Genomic DNA, 11157 nt, shown 5'->3' on the forward strand with positions numbered 1-11157 from the left:
GCGCGGGCCGCCGTAGCCGCCGGACTGGCGGTGGCCGACCCGCTCGGCGCATACGTCGCGCTCGTCACGTGAGTACTCAGCTCATCGCCTCTGGCGTCTCGCTATTTTACAATTTTTTATTTTAGGTATTTTTCTCATTTTAGTATTGAATTAATTAATTAATGAGTAGCGGGGTGTCTACGGATACGGCGGCGAGTGCGGCGGTCACGGGGGGCGCGGCGGTCGCGGGGGTTGCGGGGGGCTGGCGGCGCGACCCGCCGGGCCCGCCGCTGGACCTGGCGCCCGCGCTCATCGCAGACCAGCACGTGTGCGGTGAGCCGACGAAACGTTTACTATAATGTCATCGGTTGATTAAATCATGAATACTTTGTATAAAACAGATCGACATCAGCTCACTACATGTCCCCACTGAGGGGATCCGAGACTACCCTAAGTTACAGACGACAAGGCCATACTCAACCACTGCGGGTTGACTTCACACATATCTTTTGAATTTCTTCTTAGATAAGTGCACGTTACCTACCTCCGATGTGCATATTATGAAAATCGGAAATCGAAAAACACAGTGGTACATGGCGGAACCCAGAACCTGCGGATTGCAAGTCGAGTGCTTAACCGCTGACGCTCTCGACGCTATGAAACAGACAAAGTCGATTAAATAATTTATTGACATATTTAAATGTATTAAATTGTATGATTATTTATTAAATTAATTGATATATTATATTAAATAAAGGTTCAGTCCGTGATGTGAGATGCGCGTGCCGTGTGCAGGGTCGCGGTACGTGATCGGCGCGGGCTCCACCGCTGCGCTCGCGGCCACTGCGCGCGCGCTCGCAGCCGGCGCGCCCCCCGCCGCCGCCGTCGAGGCCGCCAGAGGCCCGCCGGGGGGCGCGGGGGGCGCGGCCGAGGCGGCCGTCAACCTGGTGCGGCAGCGCGGGGACGCGCTCGCGGCGCACGCCGACAGCCGCGGGGGGGGGCTCGCCGCGCGCTTCTAGTGGGGGGCGCGACGGGGGGTGCCCGGCGGGGGGTGCCTCACACTCACGTCTGGATAGCTTGTGATCAATCATTGAATCTATGTGAAACGAGTTTATTGATTGAATGTTGCAGCGTAATAAATATAAGTAATAATGATTTTTGATCGAGTTGTTTGAACATTATTAATTTGAAATCTGTTCCTTAATAAATACTTTCACTGTGGTGTAGTTGTTGTCCGCGCGGAATAAGATAAACATTACTAGTACTGTACTAGCTTCTGTGCCAGGCCATCTTCTATATGTGCTAAATTTAATCGAGAACCGTTCAGCAGTTTCAGAGATACCTTCAAATAAACACCGTATGTGTGCGGTTCCTCTGATATTGCTGATGTCCATGAGCGTCGTTGAACACCTCGGCGTTCCCGCTGCTCGCTTGCCCCCTTCTGTTAGAAAAAAAAACATCCATCCGTCCAACATTCGCATTTATTATATTAGTAAGAAGTAAGGACTGCCGCTTGTCTACTGACATCTATGATGCCGGCCATGCGCGGCTGTCTGCTGCTGCCTGCTGCTGAGTGCTGCTGAGTGCTGCTGTCTCTTGTGTATTGGAAACAGATCACTGCGTTCATTTGTACGTGGACGAGTGATTACGCAGAAGACGCGCGTTATCTGCAGCCGCACTGACGTGATTTGTTTTCATTTGTTATCTTCACCTTCACGCACCTACTCTTATGAAATTACTAAAATATTTATATCATTTGGTGTAGTAGGTATCGGTCGCCGAGTTATCATCGCTTTAAATAATCCTCAGAGATCAATATGGAGTGTTTGTGAACGCGCGCCGGCGACACTCTCGATGTTATTGTTGCGAGGTCAGACTGGAGGCTGCTGCCCACAATTCATACATTTCTGAAAACGTAGAATGACACAAAAGACGTGACAATGCGATGCGACCTTGATAACATTTTTGCACACCGGGCACGGCCGCGACGATGAAAATAACCCGCGATTCCATATCGACCGTTTGTCGATTGAGCGCCATCGGCGTCATTAACCACCGCCTGCGCCGATGTATCTGCTGCTCGAGTATCTGCACTCGAAACATCTTTACCTGCTTGTATAATGAACAAAAAAGAACGTCGAATAATATGTATGTACATATGAAATTCGAACACCATATTGGTACATTACGGGGATCGAACGTGGACGTGTAGATTATCATTCGGTCCAGTCGAGCGCTTAACAACTGCACTACTAACACACAACACAGAACTACACTTAATAAGATAAAAACATCATATATATGAAATATAAAATATATATTATGCTATTACACATAGACACTACATTTGTATTAACTGAATAGTTTATGGTTTGCGGATATGTAGCGCTCTCGCTCTAGGAATTATCTGGCAGTCAGACATCGGTGACATTGTAAGGTTACTTTATCCACTCACATGTGTATATGTTTATATTGAACTGAACTGCAAGCGATAAATTATGTTTACGAACCATCAATGCAACTCTGTGTTTAGCACAGATACAGTCGGCGGTGACACGTTCACCTTGCGAGGTCGCCGGCGCCCGCGCTCCACTCCGCTTCGTGTTGCGCGTCGAGTGTGGCCTCATTAGCGACACTTTTACATATATCTAGAGGTCCATCGGCTCTTTTCTTCGTCCTGTGCTTATTCCAAATTCAGCATTATTCAAATGGATGTATCTATATATACACTATCCACATCGCATAAAATGTAATAAACAGAGAATGTTCACAGTTACCTACATACTTCTTCGTAAATAGAAGTAAGATCGGCGTGGCGAGCCACACGTGGCATCACTCCAATAAAAACAAAACATTACGTTATAAAAATGTCCGCGTCCGACCCGCGAGCTGGTCTTTCGATTACGTTTATTGTTTGTGATCACATTCTTACTGTAAAAGGTAATTTAAATCTACATTTAATTCACCTGATAACTAAACATTTATTTGTATAAAGATTAATATTTAATCCCTAATAAAAGCCGCAAATAACGTGCTATTTTTAAAAGACTTCAAACAGAGAAGTTCTTAATTTTTTTTTTAATTGTCTTTTCTCTATTACAAGTAAATGTAGTGAGAAAAGCGCAAAAAATAGAGATATGCCATCGCTGACTATTTTGTAGCATTTCTCATTCTTACATCACTTTTATACTACTCAATGTAAGTGTAGACTATGTAAGCCAAAAACGGATAATTTTAACGGGTTCAGAAATACGCTATTTTCATTGATTTATTACTAAAAACATCACAAACCATCTAGCATAAATAAACAACATGATGGTGTCGTCACGTGGCTTAGTGAACATAGAAGGCAAATAGAGGTCACGAAAAGCCAATTTGCTTTATAAGGTTTATTATAGAAATAGAAGAATATGGTAATAGTTTTTATTTACAAAAAAATGTGCAAAGCAATTTTCGTGAATGTGTCGTATTCGTGTTTACGCTTTGAATTTTTGAAATGAAAGTAAATTTTACGTACTTTAAAACACTTTCACAACTGGTGGTTGGAATGCGATATAAGCGGCCGGTGAGTTTGACATCCCTTCACAAACGAAAACCTTTCAGAAAAACGATTTAACATTTAGGTGATAAATAAAATAAGGAACATGACGTGGTTATCTTGTTAGATTTATACGTAAAAGAATACATCATATGTATAAGCTGAGTGCGGCGCGGTAGGCGCTAGTGGGCCTGAGCTGACTGGAAGTCGAGCGTCGCTCTAGAGGTATCGCCGAAATAGCGAAGACACCGCTGCCCAGAGACAGTTGTAAGGTTGTTTATTTCCGCTTTCTATACGTACTTCTACCCCGCCATGTCCACTTCCCCCTTCCTCGAGGGAAAAGGATTAGAATTAAAGCTATGGCATACAATTGATAAGAAGAAACGCAGTATTGTTTCCACTTCACACATATACGAGTACGTACGACATTGCGCATACGTTACTGTCAATACACGAAATAATCTGAATCTTTTAATAATATATTTTAGTAAATTATTCGTTTTTAATATTTTATTTAATATCATAGAATAAGACTATTCATGGCCTAATCACCCTTAACTTAGGGTAGGCTCCGAGCCCCTCGGCGGATACGTTTAGTGAGATGATGATGAAGACTATTCATTAGATTCTTTGTTAGTTTATTGTTAAATATAATTTACTATCTAAAAAAATGTAAGACTGTCGTAACGCACATTCCTGAATAAAATACAATATTAAATGTGGATTTTATGGCCTATGCAGCTACTGGCCTTTTATTTACTTTCATAATTTTTGGGTCAATTCATTTACATTACTGGCATCATATTGTCTCAAAGTGTTCACAATGTATGTATGTACAAGTGATGTTATCAAAGAGTGTACCTACTATATAATTGACAGGTATTATATTATGGTATGCAAATACTGAAGGCACAGTATGCAAACATGTATGTAACATATATCACAAATGAACAAACAATATCACCTTGATGCCTATTTTACATTAAACCAGTACAGTTTGACAGTTACACTGGCGTGCCATCGCCTAGTCAAATTTTAGTGTTTTCATTGTGCCAGTTGTATGCCAGCGCTGATATTGAGCGCTACTGGTGCTGTCCTACTGCACTGGTAAAAGGCAGGCATCAAATATGTATTTGGATGTACAAAGTTCCCGGTAAAAGGAGTGTTGGTCGTAGAAAGAAGTCCTGGTTGCGCAACATGCGAGAGTGGACAGGGGTTGCGAGTGCCGCCCAACTATTTCGCTTCGCAAGAGACAACAGAAAATATTCACCATATTTTCTGATCTGATCTGATCAGACTGATCGCCAACCTTCGTTAGTCGGAGAGGCACCTCAAGAAGATGAAGAACCACAAAAACACAATATTCAATAGAGCGCTGCGAGTGCGCGTTGCATTCACGTTTTATGAACGTGTGGCAAGTCGTTACATAACAAACACGACGAGACGATGACTGTGATGTATGCGTTTGTACGCACGGGAATTCCCATTGGTTACAAGTGATGTGCTTCATCAAATAACATACTAAATATACATCAATAGCAAGGCTTCAATATTTCGTTATGGAAGCGTCGCTCGAAGATACAAATATACGTTTCACACAGCTAATGCATGTTGCCTTCGCGAATCTCAGTGTTGTTAAGAGCCGGAAGGCGGATGAGAGCGCGACATAGCGAGCGGTGACATAGTGTGCGAGCTTCAGCTGCACTCTCACCCCGCGGCCGCGAGCGGTGGGAAAACAAGTAGTGACGACACGAGACAAGAATACAGCTGTTGTTGATCGCAATGTGGCAGATGCGCGCGCGCATGCGGCGACATCGTCCCGCGCGCCCGCACTGCCTCGCAGCAGGTGGACATGCATACATGTTATTGCACTCAGGCCGGCTCGTTTTGTTCCCGTTAGCATAGTTTTCTAAATAAAAGTAGAAGAAAAAACGAAACTACTTCACCACTATATTCCAAAAGAAAATACACAACAAATAAAAGCATAAGTTCCTCATTACATTATCGATCTATTATGCAATTATTTTTGTACTAGAAATCGGTGCAGACAAGACAGCATCGGAACTATCTCCGCCCGGTTCGAGGTAGCGTGCAAGCGCATCCCCGCGACCCCGCGAATAGTTCCATTATTATAGAAGGCCACTTGTTGACTATCTCAGAAATGTTTCTCGATAACAATTGACATTATTATTGATGCACTGAATCAGTTTAAATTTGACACTGAGAAATGAAATGTGTAGGTAACCATTAAATGACCATCAGTGTGGCTCTTAATGGAAAAATCGTTTCAAAATTGATAACCCGTGTGTAAGATGTATTTATATTAGACGGTACTAGCCCGTGACTCCCGCCGCTAGCTCCATACTTGTTCAAGGCGCAACACATATGGTAAACCTGACATGTAGTGTCATTGTTTACAACAAAGACTATGAATGTTTGATTTGTTTTTGACAAGCTCGAGTGTCGCGAGCTCTAAACTTCTAAACATAGCTCGGAGCCGCGAGCGCGCCGAAGTGACGCGCGTCGCGCGTGGCGCAGCTCCGGCGGGCCGCGAGTGACGGCGGCGGTGCCTCGTGCCCGCGCGCCCCGACACGTGCCCAGTGCGCCTACGTCGCCAGAAATGTTTTTCTATGACTAACTCCAGTGGGTCCTTACCATTTTCATTTTTACCTTTATGAACATGTGTCAGTTATAGTGAACGTATATTAAAAGCTAATGTTACAGTAAAGTACACTAAAATGTAATTAATTAGTCAGCCAGCTAGTGCTATACATACATGTGTAATCATAATACAGCATATACCATGCGACTGAAATCATGCCATAGCAATAGTAACCTATCCACATGTAGAAGTATGACATGTAGGTACTCGTACATACATACATACTATGTGGACATATACATACATATGTAGGTGCAAGGTGCTCGCTCGTGTTATATTGTACTATATCATAATAATGCGATAGCGTTACATATTGTGTCAGTTTGCTTAATAAGTAATTATATTATGATATTCACCTTTCATCGGTCGGAAAAACAAAAAAATACCGGATACTGTAGAAGCTGGTAACTGGGTCACACTTGTCCATGTCTTGGACGACGACCACCTCTCTCTATCTACACATAACAGGGCACACAGGGATAGAACTTTGATGAGGAGCGCGCGGGCATGGGAGAGGCGGCGCGGCGCGACCGATGCTGCGCCGGGGCCGGGCCCGCACGGCTATCGGGCCACGAGCTGTGAGCTGTGTGCAGCTGTCCTTCCTTCAGCATTCGGCCGTCGGTCGAATCCGAACCAGGCCAGTCCAGTGCGCGGCCGGCGGCGGCAGAGTCCGCACGTGTGCACGACCTCGCCCGCAGCGCTACCGCGACGCGCTCGCTACTTGTCACTACTCACTTTCGGCTTCGTCTCGACGCGATCGCTTGTCGCGTCGTCGACACGCGAGTAATTGCGCAGTGACTGAAGTGATTAAGTACAGATATTATGCATTACTACATAGTTTACAACATTCAAAGTGCCTCCACTGTGAGTAGTACGGAAGGCGGTGGAGGCCGGGAGCTTCCTCGCCATCTTCATTTATTTTTCGGCTCTCATAGGACTCCGTTTTGAGATCTCGAAAATTGCTCAAGGCTATCGACGCGCTACGCTCTGCGGCGCTAGCGAATTAGAGAAAAGGTTAGAGTCGAAAAACAAACTTCGTAATTGTATATATTAGCATATTAATATGTGTCGTCGGAAGGGGAATCACATTTTTACATAAAAATGAATAATGAATAAAACACGTAAGTAGGTATATTAGTTTTGCGCTAAGTCCAAGTTCGTTTCTGCTCGGCTAGACTAGGCCCCGGGCTACAGGCCCGCGGCCGCCATGGGGCCCGTCGCCCATGCGCCGCTGCTGACCACCCAGTACAGGCGCCACGAAACGCAAACCCCGCCTCGTCCCACGGCTTTCTGCAACTTTAACACACTTCAAAAAGGAAAGGAATGACATATATATAATATATCTGAACGTTTTTTGTGTGGTAACTCAGACCTTCGCTTCTGGTGGACCGATTGAGAGATACTTTTTATTTAAAAGGCAGTGCTTTTGTATGGTGTTATGTATGATGCGTGTAAATAACATTTAATTAAGATGTGAATGTTATGTGTGAGTTACTCAGTACTTCCGAGTTAATCACTTTGTGTGTGTTACTCACATTTTTTTATTTATTAATGAACGTAGTGTATATATGCGTATAGTACGATCACTATACCTTATAATATACAGTCGAACGTAGAAAAGCGAGAGTCCAAGGGACCCCGGTTCTATTCTCGCTTGTAATGATTTTTCTCTAAGCAGAGTTTCTCGCTTATAGAGTTTGGACTGTTCAGATGTATTTAAAAGACCATTGCAACAGACTACTAAAGATTCTTTGGCCAAAATTATAACAAATCAAGCCGCGAAACGGCTCCGAAGCTTAATTGTTTTTTCGTTTCTTCAAATTAATTTACTCATATGTTCAAACCATGGATTTGATTCAATAAACTACACATATTTGAAGAAACAAAACCAATTTTAATAATTTAACACAAAAACTCCTGCCTGTTACATCAACAGTATTTTTTGTTTTGTTTTGTATATCTTGTCCATACACTTATAATAAATAAATAAAATTGGTATGCTATGTTATTTTGAAAAAGAAATCTTCATGCCGTGTAAACCTAACACGTGGTGTAGCTTTAACTATAAAGAAATAAACTTAAATTTACCTCTTATCTTACTTACCACCTTACACACATCGCTTACCTTTACTTATTTACAATGGAACTGAAATTCCACATTTTTGGCTCAAGAGATTGATAATTATGTCACAATATATCTACCGATGTCGTATTTTAGATAACAATTGTGAAATCCAACAAAGGTATTTTAACAAACTATAGGCAATAAGTGAAGAAGCGACAATGGTGCGCAGGTGGCGCAGCGGAGCATCGCAGGCGCCGCTCTCTGCGCCGCTCGCCGCGCTATTCGGCACGCTGCTGTGCCTCGCGGTCGCAGCACAGCTCGACCTCGGTGAGCCAAATCTACTAACAAAGTTGTTTTTCAGGATCTATACCTTTGCCCTTTGGATAAAAGTATTTCTTATGTTTTATTTTGAAACTAGCGAACAGCCCCGCCTTCGTCCGGGTGCCAAAACGATATACATCTGATCTCCTTTCTCTCATACCCTTTCCGGTGACGTCCCGTCCCACGTTCCACTCGCTCCACGTACGACCACGGTAAACACTCGTTTGTCATCGTTACACCTTTTAAACTATTTGTCAGAATCGTATACTGTAAAAAGTAATTTTAACTAACATAAAATATCCCTGATAACGAACATATTTATTTGATAAGGATTAGAATAGCAACGCAAATAACATACGATTTTTAATTGCTTTCTCTAAAGAATAATGTTAATTCCAAACGTCGATTCAAACCAATAATAGTCGTATAAAGTTCTTTTCATAACATAAGTAACTTAAGGCATATCATGTACGTACCTACTTTCATTGTTTAAATCAGTAATGTAGCACCGCTAGTGCTTTAAAATGGAAGACCAGTTAATGGTAAGTGGACCAGGTAATGGGTTAATGTTAATAAAATAGCCCTTCAAGAATGATTAAAAATTTGAAAACGTAAACGATCGTTTTAAATAATTTTTATGATTTCCAAATATTATGAAAAACTTACAGAGACCGAACGGCAACAACCAAATCGATCCCCGGGGAACGACACCGAGCTGGTCGTGACGGCCGTGTTGCCCGGCGGAAGCGCGGCCGGCGCTGCGCTCGCTGCACTGGCCGCGGCCGCACTGCGCCGTGCCGGGCTGGCCGCGCGCGCCGCTCCGCCGCCGCCCGCCTGCCGCCCGCCCGCCGCGCCCGACGCCCGCGCCTGCCGCGACGCCGCCTTCGCCGCGCTGGCTGCCGGCGGGCTGCACGTCGCGCTGCTGCCCGTGCCCGCGGCCGCCGCGCCCGCCGCCTGGCCGCTGCGGGACTACGGCCTGGACGTGTTCGGCGACGCTGTGCCCCCCGCCCGGCGCGCCTGCCTGCGCCTGGCGCCCCCCGGGCCCACCGCGCCTCCTGCGCCCCCTGCGCACCCCACCCGCTCGCTGCTGGAGCTCGCAGATGAGAACGTCGCGCGGCAGTACGAGATGCCGCCGCACGCTCTCGATGCTATACTTCGATCATCGGACGAGTTGCCGTAAGGGAATGCTATGTTTGCGCATTTTATTACAACTTGTTGTCTCTTCCTCTAACCCTCTGCTCGGCGTCTGCCCGACATTGAAGCGATAAATTCAAATTGAAATATAATGCAATGTTTTTAAGTAATTAAAGTAAATTAAAGATAATATCTTAATCTATCCATCTATTTAATCGATTCAGAAATGTAATTGAATTCTACGAACCGCCGTGGTGTTCGGCGGCCAACGCGAGCTGCGCCGTGGTGCTGACCAGCGACGCGGGTGAGGCGGGCGTGCTGAGGGCCGCGGCGTTGCAGGCGCGCCTGCGCGTTCGGGCGCTGCCGCTGCGCCGGCGCCTGGCCGCGGCCGCGCGCCTTCTGCTCGCCGCGCCACCTCCGCGCCCGATCCTTTGCGACTGGGCGCCCGAGTGGACGGAGCTGGCGACGCTGCCGGCCGCCCTGCTGGGCCCGCCGCCCTGCGCATCCGACCCGACACAAAAGAACGTCGGCTCGACGGACTGCCCCTTTGAAAGTCTACGTCTTATGAAATTCGCCAACGTCAGAGCGATCGCCAGGTCGACGGCCGCGGTCCGAGCGCTGGTCCGCTTCCGACTCGACGGCGAGGAGACGCGCGATCTGGCGGCGCGGGCGCGCAGCGGCATCGCGCCCCACGCCGCCGCCGAGGAGTTCTTGAGAGCGCACCCGAAGAGCGAGCGGAGGAGCGAGGTGCGCGTGGTGGTGATGGTGCCGAGCGTGACGGCGCGCCAGGCCCACGACGCGCACGCGCTCGCCGCGGCCGCGCAGTTGGCCGAGGCGCATCTGGAGGAGGCGGGCGCCCCGCGCGCCGCGCGCTTCAAGGTCGAGCTGTTCGACGACCGCTGCGACGTGCGCCAGGCGTACAGGTACATGTTCACCGCACTGGGCACGGGCGAGTTCGGCGCGCTGTCGGCCATGGCGGGGCCAGCGTGCGTCGCCGCGTTCGCCGAGGTGGCGCGGCAGAGCGCGGCGCACGCGCTGCCGCTGCTGGCCTACAGCGCGCAGACGGCGGCGCGCGGCGCAGCGGCGCTGCTGGCGGCGGGCGAGGCGCGCGACGCGGCGGGCGCGCTGTCCGCGCTAGCTCAGCGCCTGCGCTGGCGGCGGCTGGCGGCGCTGAGCGAGCCCGCCGCGCGCGCCGCGCTCGACGCCTCGCGGCTGCGTGTGCCGCTCCTCGTGCACCTCGAGCTGCCCGATCCCCTCCCCGAGGACGACGGACAAATATTTTATGATGTAATTACAATTTTTTATTTATGTGTGATGTATTTCCGTTACGTATGAATCAATAACCTCCAAATTGAGTAAGCTCCTAACCCCCCCATGGGGCTACTTATATAAGTTGATAGCAAAATGGAAAAAACACAATGGAATTTAAATGTACATAGAGACATGCATTCATAAAAA

General features: G+C 47.1%; 2 protein-coding genes and 1 long non-coding RNA gene across 3 annotated transcripts in view; all 3 read left to right on the forward strand.

Moving 5' to 3' along the window:
- Positions 1–875, forward strand: part of LOC106125861 (gamma-glutamyltransferase 7) — a gene marked incomplete at its 3' end in the record, with an annotated part of 5258 nt that extends 4383 nt beyond the window's left edge. Inside the window, exons 7-8 of the mRNA XM_013323271.1 lie at positions 170–312; positions 775–875. Coding sequence (XP_013178725.1) covers positions 170–312; positions 775–875 — 244 coding nt within the window. The remainder of the gene's footprint in view (positions 1–169; positions 313–774) is intronic.
- A 5237-nt stretch (positions 876–6112) lies between these two features.
- Positions 6113–9366, forward strand: LOC106125889 (uncharacterized). Its single transcript, XR_001228298.1, has 3 exons — positions 6113–7193; positions 8442–8571; positions 9234–9366. It is a non-coding gene; the product is annotated as an uncharacterized LOC106125889 (long non-coding RNA).
- Positions 9367–10076: 710 nt separating this feature from the next.
- The window catches only part of LOC106125862 (uncharacterized), a 5489-nt gene continuing 4408 nt past the window's right edge, over positions 10077–11157 (forward strand). The window contains exon 1 of the mRNA XM_013323272.1: positions 10077–11028. Within this exon, the coding sequence (XP_013178726.1) occupies positions 10264–11028 (765 nt within the window). The 5' untranslated portion in view covers positions 10077–10263. The remainder of the gene's footprint in view (positions 11029–11157) is intronic.

This window comes from Papilio xuthus, unplaced genomic scaffold (genome assembly GCF_000836235.2).
Source record: "Papilio xuthus unplaced genomic scaffold, Pxut_1.1 DF825752.1, whole genome shotgun sequence".
NCBI lineage: Eukaryota > Metazoa > Arthropoda > Insecta > Lepidoptera > Papilionidae > Papilio > Papilio xuthus.